Source organism: Erigeron canadensis, chromosome 8 (assembly GCF_010389155.1).
Source record: "Erigeron canadensis isolate Cc75 chromosome 8, C_canadensis_v1, whole genome shotgun sequence".
In the NCBI taxonomy this organism is placed as follows: domain Eukaryota; kingdom Viridiplantae; phylum Streptophyta; class Magnoliopsida; order Asterales; family Asteraceae; genus Erigeron; species Erigeron canadensis.
The window spans coordinates 25,581,275-25,596,312 of record NC_057768.1 but is presented as its reverse complement, the minus strand read 5'-3'; the positions used below and the strand labels follow the sequence as shown (position 1 = coordinate 25,596,312).

General features: G+C 33.9%; 1 protein-coding gene across 1 annotated transcript; it reads left to right on the top strand.

Moving 5' to 3' along the window:
- The first annotated feature begins 12,028 nt into the window (after window positions 1-12,028).
- LOC122610493 (protein ALP1-like) lies at window positions 12,029-13,533 on the top strand. The gene is made up of 4 exons (XM_043783478.1): window positions 12,029-12,494; window positions 12,567-12,673; window positions 12,776-12,902; window positions 12,992-13,533. The coding sequence occupies exons 1-4, from the start codon at window positions 12,029-12,031 to the stop codon at window positions 13,531-13,533; spliced, it is 1,242 nt and encodes a 413-aa protein (XP_043639413.1).
- Window positions 13,534-15,038: the final 1,505 nt, after the last annotated feature.

The following is a 15,038-nucleotide window of genomic DNA, read 5'->3' as shown; positions in this document are numbered from 1 at the left end:
CGAATGACTAGGTCTGATGAAGCCTTTTTCTTGGAGCTCTTGGAGTTGATTAGACAGTTCTTGCATTTCGGTAGGTGCTAAACGGTATGGAGCTTTGGCGACTGGCGTCGCTCCCGGAATAAGATCTATACGGAATTCAACTTGTCTTACAGGAGGTAATCCTGTTAGATCTTCGGGAAAAACTTGTGGAAAAACCCGTACGATAGGAATATTTTCGAGTTTCTTCTCGTTAGCCTGAATGCCCATGAGGTGCTTCTGATTTTCCTCCACCCGCTCCCCGTATATGAGTAGCATTTCACTATTTCCTAGCGGTATACGGACCACCTTCTCATAGCAAATTATCTCGGCTCTATGCTTCGATAGCCAATCCATACCAATAACTACGTCAAAACTCCTTAACGAGAAAGGCAGAAGGTTAACACTAAACAAATGACCTTCTATTTCTAAGGTACAATCATTAACGATTCTATCAACTCTATCAAATTTTCCATTAGCTACCTCAACCAAGAAATAAGTATTCAATATTATGGGTTCTCTATCTAGGAGTGGCATGAACTTAATAGAAACAAAACTGTACTCAGCACCAGAGTCGAATAATACTGTAGCAAGGTGATTGTTTAAGGAAAACGTACCCGTCACAATATTTGGATCTTGACGAGCTTCATTTGCTACCATGACAAAAGCTCTACCACGGGCTTGGTTGGCATTATTCCCTTGATTCCGATTCCCTCCATTAGCTACCACTTGATTCTGATTGTTAGCTCTTTGTCCCTGATTATTTCCTTGATTCTGAGTTCCACCAATAGCTAGTACTTGATTTGGATTATTACCCCTCTGACCCCATGCTCGGTTCAAATTTGGACACGTGTTGCGGTAATGGTTATGACTACCGCACTCATAGCACGTTCCACGGTTATTTATCGGGTTAACAGCATTCACCGGAGCCACCTGCTTGACTCCCACTCGACAGTCCCTAGCAAGGTGTCCAAATCGGTTGCAGTTTGTACACAAACGGCAAGGTGAATTTTGGAAATGATGGAATTGACATTTTGTACACTTTGGAGCAGAACCCGTATATCCGATCTTAGTCGCATCCGTTGCCATCAACCCGTTGCCATTTTTGCCTTCTTGTTATTTCCATTAGTATTCTTTGACCCACTTGTCTCAGTACCATCCTTCCTTTTCTCATTAACCTTAGACAATGACCCATTTCTCACCATTTCATCCGTTAAAGATCCTGCTTTCTGAATAGCACTTTGAATCGTGGTTGGCTCAGTTGCTGACACAAGCCCACGAATTTGGGGAACAAGACCATAGATATACCTCTGGATCCTATTTGATTCAGGTCTAACTAGATGAGGTACTAGTTTGGCAAGCTCATAAAACCGATCAGTGTAAGCGGCATGTTTGGCTCCTACCATTGAATGATTCCAAAATTCATTTTCCAACTTTTGCATTTCATTTTTCGGACAGAATTCTTCCAGTAGTAATTCCTTAAACTCGTCCCATGTCATCCCCACAGCTGCTACTCTACCCCTAGCTTGTATCTCAGTGTTCCACCATGTCAATGCTTTATTAGTCAGTGAAGCTGCGGCATACTTCACCTTTTGATTCTCTGCACAGTTGCTAATATCCATGACAGCTTCCATTTTCTCTATCCATCTAGTGGCTGCCAATGCTCCTCCCTTGCCATCAAAATCTGGTGGTTTACAATATTGAAACTCCCTATAGGTGCATCCATTATTATTGCCTCCAATGATGTTGTTATTCTGATTACCATCATTGTTATTTTCATTATTGTTATTATTGTTCTCATTATTGTTATTGTTGTTCTCATTGTTGTTATTGTTATTCTCATTATTGTTATTATTATTAGGGTTATTGTTGTTTGCATTAAGAACAGCAGCGGTCACTTGAGTAACAATAGTAGGAATAGCGGCAGCTATTTGCTGAGTGATCATGTTTGCAATATCCGGATTGCCACCATCACCTTCTCCATCATTAACCCCATTATTTCCACCACGACCACCACCTCTACCTCCACGTCCTCCATTTCTTCCTCCTCTATTCATTTTCTACACAAAGAGAAAGGATTTATAAGTACTTGATGAAGACTTTCAATGAATAACTACTACTCATGGCAAAATTCTTACACCTTGTCCAATTTGTTAATTGTGTTGAGTTTGATCAGCAAACTTGGTCATATAAGCGCATGTGTGTTGTGATGTATTTGTAATTACGTTGCGCACCGTAATTACAACTACATCCCACCACACATGTTTTTATCGTCCAAATTCACATGTCACAAATTCAGCACATCCTTCATAAATAATTGCCACAAAACACATAGATCCATATACCAAGCACGACATTTCGATTAATCAATCAATCTAAAAAAAAAAAATTTATAAATCCAAGAAATATCCAAATTCGAAAGAAGGAATCCAAGACATAAAATCCAAAAGTAAGAAAAAGAAGCTAATGCAAGTTCAATAGGATTCTTAGATAGTCCTTGAAGGCTAGCCCTCCCACGTGCAAGTGGCGTCATAAGGGGAGTTGGAGGAAATGGTGGGAGGATAAGAAGCTTGTTGTCGTGTTGGTCCGATCCGGCTCTCTTGAGAGCTTACTGAGCTAGTAGGACTATAGCTTCTGTTGTCCTTTATCGTAGCCTCCATTGTCTTTCCCTTATGAACGCTTTCGGGGTCTGCCTTAGAATCATAGTCCGGTTCTTCCTCCGGCTCGCTGTCAGAATCGATGATTATAACTGTCTTGGAGTAGTAGTTAGGATCTTCTGACGGTTCGCTTTCAGAGGAAACTCTAGGCTTCTGAGATGGTTCTTGAGCGGGGGTTTCCTTGTTAGCTGCGGCGTCCCTTTTAAGTTGTCGACGGATGATTATGTCCCTCCATGCGGAACTCTTACGGGCTGTTTTCTTTGTACGTGCCATGACTAAGTAAAACTAGCTACGTTAAAATTACAGGCTGAAACTTTGCACTAATCTAAGCACATAAGGCTTCATCATAATTAGCAATTAAACGCAAATATAAGGCTCACATAACTAGTGCTATCTAATGAAAGTACTCACACATATACGATGCACAAATAGTTCCTATAATGTACACTATATGAGGGTACTTAGGTTATAGTCTAGGCCAAACCACCTAATTCTCTATAACCTGGCTCTGATACCAATCTGTCACACCCCACCTTAGGCGGAATCGTAGGATATGACTAAAAGATATAGCAATGGCACATGGACTTTATAATAGAGTCATACTAAATGAAATTCAAATAAATGTAAATTTCATAAACGGAAAATCTAGGCAGCACGCCTCAAATAGCAAAGAAATAATAATTGCAAATAGCGTTCAACGTTTCACATGCAATCTAGGAGTCCATGAAGGATCTCTTTATTGGTCTTCCTAAAGTCCATAAGCTCAATCTTCTTAAGCATTGTTATTACCTGAAAATGAATGCTCGAAAATGTCAACATAATGTTGGTGAGTTCGTAGGTTTAAAGGAATACAAATGAGTTTGCTGTGCATGATATATCAAGTTTTGGACAATAGCGTAAATATAAACATGTAGTAGCATACTAAATACTGATCAATGCCATCATAGTTATCCAACAACACAATCCCCATCACTCCTGTTAACAACTCAATCATGCTTTAAATACCAACAACTACCAGCTGGAGTATAAAGTTGGTCGATAGTTTTCCAATAGTCTTCAATAGATATCAAAAGACATCTATTGCATCAAAGAAATCAATACAAGCAAGCTAGCATACACATTTCATAATTACATGTATTTGTCCATGAAAACAAACAAGTTTTGACACAGCTAGTAAAGAAATGAAAAGTGTTTTGAGCATCATTTTCCCCCAAAGAAATAATATAAAAAGGGGCCACGAAACTCACCTCAACAAGCAAGTAGTTGTGCAAATCCAACAAGGTCGCTAGAATCTACACAACATATAAATATGAACAAGTTACAATTATGGACATGGTCAAGAACCGTCCATTGTAACCCGTATTTGATGAAATACACATATGGCTACATTCAAATATTTACAAATGATTTTTTTTTTCATATATTATTAAGTTACAAGTCACATAACTTAATATATAATATTTGTTTTACTGATTTAAGATTAAATTCTACAAGTTCATATTAACTGAAATTTTTTGTAACTTTATCTATTTTTTATTAGGATGAAACGAATGATTCAAGATTCCAAATCTTAACTAGTGTTACCTTAGAGTGTTATATACTTACATGAATTTTACATAATTTATTTGGCACGTTAACTATTTTTAAAAATTCAATGATTACAGACTAGTCAGAAAGATCACTGTTCGCACACAGAAAAGTTTTATAAAAGTTAAGGGCCTTCGAAGATTCAAAAAAATCCAATTTTTTTACTGTACAATCTTAACATCTCAAAAAAGTTTCTGGAGAAAAATAATTGTCCAGTTCATAAAATCGACCAAGATATGACTATTTGAAGTCGACCAAAATCTGTTCGGAAAACTCAGCTTTGCGCAGTTTTGTTATAAAATTCGTTTGACAACCTTAAACTTCATATTTTGACACGAAACCGCTTCCACCAGAAAGTAGACTTCCTGAACTTAATTTTAGACACCAAAAACGTGACTTAACCATCTCCCATGACCAAGATACGACCTTTCAAAGTTAACAAAACGAATCTGTCCAGATTCTAAAATAACTCAAACTTACTGTTTTAAAGACTACTACAACTAATATTTATATATAAACTTTCAAATCTCTCCAACACCTAATTAAATCTGTTATTATGATTTTCATGCCTTCGTAATTGGATTTCTTTTATTACATTAATTATTATACTTCATTAAATACTTAAACTTTTAACATTAATATGATTTATACTTCAAGCTTTTGATTTAACCAAAAAAAAACCCTTTCATTCATTATTATAAATTTGCCATAATATATATTCATCAAATAGATTACAAAGATTGTACATAATATATATAATTTAATAAAAGATAGAGATTAAGAATTTTACCACCAAAGTCGATGATCACTCTTACGATACTAACTTTTTTTTTAAGATGGAAGCTTGACAATTGTGTGATAAAAATTTGGTTTTGGTGGTGGTGTTCCCTCTTTGTTCGACGGCAGAGCAAAGCAAGGAGAAGTTTTGTTTTTTTTTTTTTTTATTATTATTTAGGGTATACTTATTATATATATATATATATGGAGATAAGTGTTTTAGTTAGTTTATGATTAGACTTAATGTATCATAAGAATTCTAATGGAATTAAAATTCCTTGCTCACCATTAAATTGTGGTAATATATATATGACTAAAATTTTTTTACTAAACATATGATATTTTACTATTACTATTACCATCTTACGACTTATACTAATATATATTACTTTTATAATTATTGATTTCGTTCACCACTAAATAGCGTATACTAATTTATCAATATCTATAAATAAATATGACTAACAACTACAAGTCTAGAAATTACGGGGATAGTTATAGTCATCTACGTTTAGGAAGATCAAATATCTCAATCCTAAACTATTGAATATCAAGTAATAGAGATCCCATATTGGAAATGATCTCCACATTTCTATGCTTGTTATACTATATAGGCACATTGACTAGTCAAGAAATTTGGAATGTAAGTTAGAGACTATAATAAATTACCAGTTTTGTTGACGGATGTCACAGTTAGCCACTCATGATCAATTCACAATAATGAATAAAATAGAAGAGAAACATGATGTACCAATTGTTTGAAGAAAATAAAATGCTAGACAAAAAGTAGATACGATCTAGATGGGTGCCCGTAATATCTTCGATGAGTCCGCCTAAGTGTTTCACTTGATTGGAGAAGGAAGAATCCTGATAGAGCAGCTCCTAGAAAGATTTTGGATCACCTATTTTCGAACTAGGGTTTTTGCTTTTATACTCCTCCCAAAATCTGATGCAGAAACAAGGCAGGTCTGATTCCCCCGTGCACCCACAGCGGCGCAGTGGGGTTTTGCCTTCCCTCATTGCGGCGCAGTGAGGTATTGTTTGACTTGACTTCGGCTGACTGCGGCGCAGTGGCTTGTGTGACCACCACTGCGCCGCAGTATGAATCCACGACCTCTTTTCTTCTTCACTTGACTGCGGCGCAGTCCTTCTGTTGCCATCCCCACTGCGGCGCAGTGGGGGTTTGTCCATTAATTTCCGTGGATCAGGATTGCGGCGCAGTGGGCTAGTGCATCCCCACTGCGGTGCAGTCAAGAGCTTGTATAGAACCAACTTATTTCGGTCTCAATTACTTGCTAAGCTCTGCCGTCTCGTCCACTCAAATCAACTCTCATCAGTATAACGTACTTCCTGGCCAATAATCACCCGAAAAATGTACCAAATGGACGCGTAACCTGTTTAAAACCTGTAAACACTAATAAACACCATAAACGCGTCAAATGCATACAAAAACGACTAAAAACATATATTAAAATGGCCAATAACGATGTGGAAATGGGTATAAATTAGTCACATCATGTATCTTCATCTAAAACAATAACCCAACTGAACATTTAATGCCCCTTATGTTTTTCAGCCAAATGCTATTTTCCTCCAGAACGGTAATGGGACTTCCACCGCCTGTCATGCCTTCGGATTGACTGTGATGTTGACGTGGTCGATCTCTACCGGACGATGAAGAGGCATGCCGCTGAATACAATCACCATTGGTATTAAAAAAAATGATATTATGTTATTATTTTATGGGTTAAATTCATTTGAAAACATCAAAATTGGTGAAAACTAGAAAACTAATCTCAACCATTCAGTTTCAAGATCAAGATCTACTTTCTCTCTCTTCCCTCCCTCCTCAAATCGTGTTTTCCAGAAATCCGGCGACATCTCCGGTGGCGGCGACATCTCCGGCAACGACTTTTCCGGCAAGAATCAGTTATGTTTTCGGGTGGATATGGTACCAGTGTTGCCCTCATCCGTTCTAAACTGGTTGTCACCAGACGCATATGGGAATGGTGTGGATTTGATGGGCGGTAATCCAAGAGATGGTGGTGGTTTGATATGGTACGGGCTCCACCCTTGTTGTCGGCGCCAACGCCGTGGATAGAAAAAACAAATCTGGATCGTAGTGGTGATGGTGGTCGCCGTCGCCATCGCCAGAGGATGATGATGGTGGTCGGAGATGGTGGTGGTGGTGGTCGGAGATGGTGATGGTGGGGGTCGGAGATAAAGGTGGTGGCCAGAGAAGAAGAAGGAAGAAGAAGAGAGAGTATTTAATCCTAGCCATTAGATCAATAAAATGAATGACTAGGATTTGTTTTTTAGTTTTCACCAAAAATTAAGTTTGTAAATGAATATTTCACATTATTTTATACACTTATAAATGCATATATATTAATATACTAACTGAAAAAACTTATAAAATGGTATGAATGAAAAAAAAATAAAGAGTAAACAATATATATTTTTGGTTCGGTTAGTTTTATGGTTCGATTTTTCATATGAAACAAAAACTGAACCATAACTTCCGGATTTCAAAAAACCAAAACCATAAAAGATTGGTTTTTTCAGTTTTCGGTTTTCTTGATTCGAATTTTTTGGTTTTCATGGTTCTTTTGGTTTTTAGTCCGGTTTTTTCTCACCCCAAGAGCCTGTGTGAGAAAGGATGTGTTGGGTTTTTAAGTTTGGAAAAAAAAGTTGCTATTTAGAGTGTTAGTTTTGGGCTAAAAGTTAGACTTATGGGCGTTTGGTTTGCAGAATGTTTTTGAATGAATTGGAATCTGTCAAAGGAATTAGAACTTGAAGGAATTGGAAACTGAATGGATTAGAATATGATGGAATTGGAATTTGAATGAATTATAATTTGTATTTGTTTGGTTGACCGGAATTAAATGGAATGGAATGGAATTCATAATATAAATAATATCAATAAAATTAATTAATAAGTATATTTTTATAAAAATTAAATATTAGTTATTTCTATTAAAAAAAGTTATAAATGGGTATAAATTATTATTAATTTTATAAAATAATAAAAATATTATAATATAATTAATATTTTTATAAAATAATAACATTTTTATTAAAGTAAATAACTATTTATTAATTAATTATTTTACATAAAATAAAAATAAACTTTTAGAAAATAAAAGTAAATTTGTATAAAATTCTAACTTATTGTTGAATAATAATAAATATTAATTTATAATAATAATAATATTTTATATTAAGTATTATAAAAATTATAATTAAAACTAATAAAAATAATAATTATTATATTATTAAATTATTATATTATTCTGTTAATTATAATAATAATTTTTATTTATATTAATAATAATTATAATTGTGATAATGTTAATTATTATAAATATTAATAATAACTATTGTTTAAATTAATATAATAATAATAATTATAATAACTAACAATAATAATTATTATTTTTTTAATTATAATAAGTATTATTATTGTTATTAATTATATCTATTATTATTATTATTATATATAATACTTATTATTTTTACTAATAATAATTATTTGTATTTTTATTATAATTTAGTATAATAATAATAACTAACTATTATTATTATATTAATTATACAATTTATAGTATTAGTAATTATTATTATTATTATTATTATTATTATTATTATCATAAATAATAGTAAGAGAAAAATACAATTTATATAAAATAAAACATAATAATATTAGAAGAGCTTAATTGTGAATTCCATTGGAATTCAAAATTTTCCATCCAATTTGTCAAGGAATCTTGAATTCCTTCATATCATGGAATTCAAAGGATTCCAATTCCATATCCTTACGAATCAAACAAGTCATGGAATGGAATCTGAATTTCATTATGTTAACCAAACAGGATATAGAATGGAATTCATATTCTAATTTCAACGAATTCTGCGAACCAAACACCTCCTTAGACTAAATCTTAAATGAAAATACAAAATTAGTAGTGACTGGTTATGGTGCAGTTAAGTAATGTTATTTTACAATTAAATGAGTTCATGTCATAAGTCAAGTCATCATGGTGAGCATGTTTAATTTGAAAATGGTATGACTGTTTTCTGTTTTTAAATGTGTGGATCAATTGCTCGTAACATGGGATCTAACTTACGTTGTCTTAATTGGATTCGCGCTAGATAGACCTCTCACCCTCAATTAAACCATCTAAAAACACAACATTTAATAGGAATAAAACTTTGTCCCATCAGCAAGACTTGAACCTGGGTCTTGCATCACCGAAAAACTTTATATGATACTTTGTACCATTGAGCTATTTACTCGTTGGTAGAAAGGAATGACTATATAATTTGACATATTTTTAATAACCTCGACAACTTTTAATATCCTCACAGGGAATTAAAAATTTAATTGGGTAAAGAAACAAATGGAAAATACATATGATTTAAAATAAAATATAAAAACCATTTATATACGAGTAGTTTGAATTTTGAAAGGTGTTTTGAGCTTCACAACTCAGAAGATTCATCCAATAATTTGTTAATCATTTTTTCATGCCTATTATATGACTGATTTGTCTTCTTAGAACTTTATGTCAAGTCTAATATATATATATTTTCTCCTTCATTTGTGTAACGTGGATGTTATTTATGATTAATCGATAATCTGGATTCTGCTTTGAACTTTCGAGGTATTACTTTGTCTAGTTTAAATGAGTAAACGACAATTAGTTGGACAGAAAGCAAAAGTTAATTACGAACATGCAGTGAACCACGAAGGAAGTCTGATTTGGCTATGGCTTTAAGGTTTGACCAATATTATCGACAAAATAATTACTCTGATAAATTACAGTAGTTAATAAGTTACTTACATATATCATTATTTTTGATTTAGAATTTTGTTAATTCTCAACAATTGTTAAAAAATTTATCATATTTATCGGTGTTCAAAAATTTTATCATATTTTTTCAAACATACACTTTCATGATCTCATATACTCTTTTTGTTTATATTATATATTCAATTTAAACTATTAAGTCATCTTTTTTCAATTTTGCCCGTATAAATTTTTATTTGTATTATATAATATTTCACATAAAATATATAGACGGATTGAGTTTTAAATATAATTTTTTATATTTACATCAATTTAATCAACTATAACATAAATAAAAATAATGATTAAAGTTGAAAAGACAAGACTTGACAAGTCTAAAGTGTACTATTCATATGAGACGGAGATATCATATAGTAAGATATTGATCTAACAGATCGGAGATTTCATATAGTAAGATATTGATCTAACAGATCAATTCATATTAAGTAATTAGAATAGTTGTATTATATTATATTTGATCTTTACAAGGTGAATCTACCTATCAAAATATGATAAGAGGGGAGGGAGTGGTTGCGGTAAAAGGCTTCCCCGATGGTCGCCCCGCGCGGGCACACCACCGCCGATGGTTTGCCGAGGGAGAGAGAAAGTGAAAATCGGTGTTGTTCACCGATGGGGGGAAGAAAGAAAGAGAGAAGGGAGGAAGAGAGAGAGAGAGTTGATTGATTGGTTGGTCAGAAATGTGAGGGCCCCACTGACCGTTGTAATTTATTGGAAAAAAAAAAGCTTGGATAAAAAAATGGCATGTATCTATGTATGACCACCCAGATGGGTGTTTTTTTTTATATAATTATTATAGATATTTATGTTTTCAGCCCTTGTAGTCTCATATTTTACAAAATTTAAAGCTATATTTATATTTGTGTTGGTTATATTTCGGCCCTTGTAGTTTTATTTTACTTTATTATTAATTATCTTTTTATTTATATATATATATATGTTTGATTTTATATAGTTTTTTTTAAATAATATAGTATTAAAAATATATGAAAAATAAATGAAATGGTATTAAAATAAATAAAAAAGAAATGATGAGGTGGAGATTGAGGGAAGATGGGAGAAAGTGTCGCCAGTGATTAGGGGAAGATGGGGGAAGATTGGGAAAAATTGAAGTGGAAAGTTTTGATTGGTTAGTGATGGGGGAAGATGAGTGACCACTCCCTCCCCCTACCATCAAACTTGTAACATCACAACTTCAAACTTACAATTAATTCACTTGAGTTTAAGTATTACTTTTCATATTCATGAAATTGAATTATTTGGGCGAAAAGGAGGGATCCTAAGTTACAAGAGTACGCCATAATTTGTATATACGAGTAAAATAGATCATCGTCTTAAAAAAATACGAGCATAGTACCCGTGCAATGCAGCGATGATGTTCAGTGATGTAGGTAATTGATACAAAGATATTTGATTTTTAGGGATAGTGAATATATCTTTTAAAAGATTATGGAATGATTGTGTAAGTTAATTAATTAAGGGTAAAATAGTATTTTCGCATGTCTTAAAATTGTAAATTTTTCAACATAGTGGTATAATTTTTATATAATAGTATAAAAGTATAGATTAGTGGCTCACCTTATGGCATATTCTCTTAAAAATCCACATTCGGGTTGCCAGCTTCTACTATGGTCGTGTTATAACACCAGTCGAGGTCCACTAAACCATTCTAAGTCGTCTTCTAATTAAGAACAATCATATGCTACTACATATATAATGTTAAATAAGGATCAAATCTCAACATGTCACTGTATATATTGAACGTGTGTATACTGTATAGAACGCCTAAGCGACTCTAAGACTATTGGGAGTAGCCCGTTCCCACCAAAAATATTTGTGCGGAACGCCTGGGGAACGCCCCACTTCAGCCCCGGGGGGCATTCCGGTTAGTGAAAAGTCGTGCCCCGTTGCATTTTGAACGCGTCCGGGCGTTTGGATTTTAGTGAGAATAGCCGTTTGATGTCCTTGAAATTTGAGAGATATTTATTTTTATTTTTTTCTAGCCTTTTCACTCTATATATATATACATACACATACACATATTAATATACATACACACACATATCTATCTATTTTCCTTTCAAAAAAATTACATACACACACATTATCCTAAAAAATCACCATATGGATTCCGATGATTCATCCGGATCTTCTAACGAGTCCGCTGATTACGAAGAGCGTGTACAGAATGTGCTTCTTCAAGCCGCCGAACTAATTAGACGACAGATTGACGAACAACCTGCCTCAGTCATTAGAAGAAGGGTACCAGTTGATCGTGATCGTATTGAAGCACACGCTCGTTTGATGCATGACTATTTTGCTGAAGAACGGCGATATCCACCCAGACTTTTTAGACGAAGGTTTCGTATGTCAAAAAATTTATTTGAGCGGATAGTCGGTGATTTGGAGGCTAGGTACCCATATTTTCAGATGAGATATGACCGTGCTGGGCGCAGAGGGTTTGTCGGGGTACAAAAGTGTACATCTGCAATTCGTCAATTGGCATATGGCGTTAACAGTGATTTCCTTGACGAGTATTTGCAGATGTCTGAGCGAACATCAAGGGAATCTTGCCTAAATTTTTGTGTTGGTAATGATATTTTTAAATATTAATTCTATATAGTTATATACTTATATATAAGTTAACATTTATCATTAAAAGGTATACGGGAAATTTATGGAGCAAGATACCTACGGAGACCGAATCCGTCCGATCTTCCGCGTATATACGATGTTAATGAACAAGTTGTTGGTTTTCCCGGTATGATCGTTAGTATAGATTGTATGCATTGACCATGGGAGATGTGTCCGGCGGCGTGGCGAGGTACTTACACAAGCGGGCATGTGGGTAGACCATCTTTGATCCTTCAGGCTGTAGCATCAAACGATCTATGGATTTGGAATGCGTACTTTGGACAGCAAGGTTCTCACAACGATATCAATGTGTTTGAATCATCGCCAATTCTTGAAGAAATTGTAAACGGATTGGCACCCACTGGTTAGTGTTTTATTATACTTTTTACTTGTAAATGTTTAACTTGTAAATGTTTTTTTGTAAATGTTTTATTCTAAATGTTTTATTCGCAGCTCCGTTTTGGGCAAACGGAAACTTCTACGAGAAGGGATACTATTTGGGCGACGACATCTATCCCGAATATGCTACATTTGTGAAGACCTTTTCCGACCCGATCGATGAAAAAAGAAGACATTTTAAGAAGAAACAAGAGTCGGCACGAAAGGGTATTGAGCGGGCTTTCGGTGTGCTTAAAAAACGATGGAAGGTGCTAAAACATCCGGCACTATATTGGGACAAAAGAAATATGCAGGATGTTTGTTATGCTTGTATCATTTTACATAACATGATCCTGGAGGACGAAAACAAGGCCGTATGCCAAGACTACAACGCCCAAGAACCGAGTCTCAATCCAGATTATTGGAGGCGCATAACTCCAACGGAAGTTCGTATCCAAAATCTGCATGCCGTCAAAAACCGTGAAACCCACAACATGCTAACGACAGATTTGGTTGACCATCTTTGGGCGAACACACCACATGACTTCGAGCCTGCAGCCGATCCCTTCGTCGATCTGCGAGAGTATGTTAGCACCGACGACGACGACTCCGATTAGTTTTCTTTTGAGTGTCTATGTAATTTTTTTAGTGTGTTTTTTTTAATAAAAAGTAGTTTGTTTTTTTTTTTCTAATAAAAGTATGTTTTTAATATAAAGTAGTATGTTTTATTTAAATTATTTATAAATCTAAAAATTAAAAAAAAAAAAAAATAGGGAATGCCTTAAAGGGCATTTCTCCACCCCAAAGGGATGGGGGGAATGCCCCAAATGATTGGAGAGTGCCACATGTCACAATTTCCATGGAAGAGGGGCATTCCATGGACTCTCCATTCCCATTAGTCTAAGATATAGGTTTAGACCAACTGATTATTTGTCCATTTAGAGAAATGATAAAGATTACAAACAAAAGTTTGCAAACTGACTTGTCAAATAAGATGGACCAATCAAAATAAAATTTTTCTTTGTTTCATGTTTTTCTCTCTCTATTCTAATGGTGACACATGAGTTTGTACAAATTGTGTTTGGAATTTGTTAGTCACTCTAGCATTGCTTGTCCATTAATATGTATTACGAGTAATACTTTAAAACATTCTTGAAGAAGTGTGCCGCTATGAATCCTATGATCCATATTATGAACATGACACAACATTGTTAAAAATAAACGACGATATTGACGTTTCTTTTTTTTTTTTTTATCAATACCTAGATATGATTAAGGTGGATTAGAAAGTCAAATCGTCATTCACAAAGCCTTCTAGCTCGAGCAACTCGTAACCCCCTTATGGAAAAATAGGAATCATGCGGTATTTCACTCGGAGTATGACTCTAGCAACATCATATTTCACTCTACTATTTCTATTTCCTTTTTATGGCTTTCGTCTCGTTGTAAAAAATTTAGTTCATCATGGCCCTCATGGCAAATTAGTCATTAGTATTTGATGTAACACTTCTTTTTACTTTTTCGGTATCTTCCCAAAAAGTATTTTAATAATATTTCTGTTGTTCCAAAAAAAAAAAAAAACTCGTAACCCTATTTCTTGGAGAAGCCCTCTAGGAAATACAGTCATTTGCAAGGCTTGAACACAAAGGATAAAGATCAAAATTAATGGTCAGGATTCAATCTTAGTTTTTAAATGTTGATCCCTGATTTTAATACATAGATTGATGTTGCTCCAACTTTATATATAAAATTATCGAACTTTTAATGGATCTCTATTTGAACACAAGGCCTTACCTCTACTGGAAAACTTCCCTCTACCCAACACTTAAAAGCCCTCATGTAAAATAGTAATCTGGTTTGAAAATATTTAAGATATAATGTCAATAGAGTTGATTCTAAATTTCTACTTCGGCATTTTTAGAGAAAACTTTCATGGTAACAAAAAGTCATAATGAAACTATTGTAAATATTAATGTAATTTTAACTTGTTGAATTTAGTTTGTTCAACTTACAAAAAGATGAATTTATATTAAATATAAATATTTGGGTTTAAATTGATACTAATATGTATATACTTCATCCATCTCATTTTTATTGTTTATTTGTAGGTTTTTTTCAAGTA

Coding starts and splice junctions, on each gene's coding strand:
- LOC122610493 (XM_043783478.1), top strand. CDS start 12,029: ATGGATTCCGATGATTCATCCGGATCTTCTAACGAGTCCGCTGATTAC. Junction 12,495..12,566: donor TTGCCTAAATTTTTGTGTTG/GTAATGATATTT, acceptor TATCATTAAAAG/GTATACGGGAAATTTATGGA. Junction 12,903..12,991: donor AAACGGATTGGCACCCACTG/GTTAGTGTTTTA, acceptor TTTTATTCGCAG/CTCCGTTTTGGGCAAACGGA.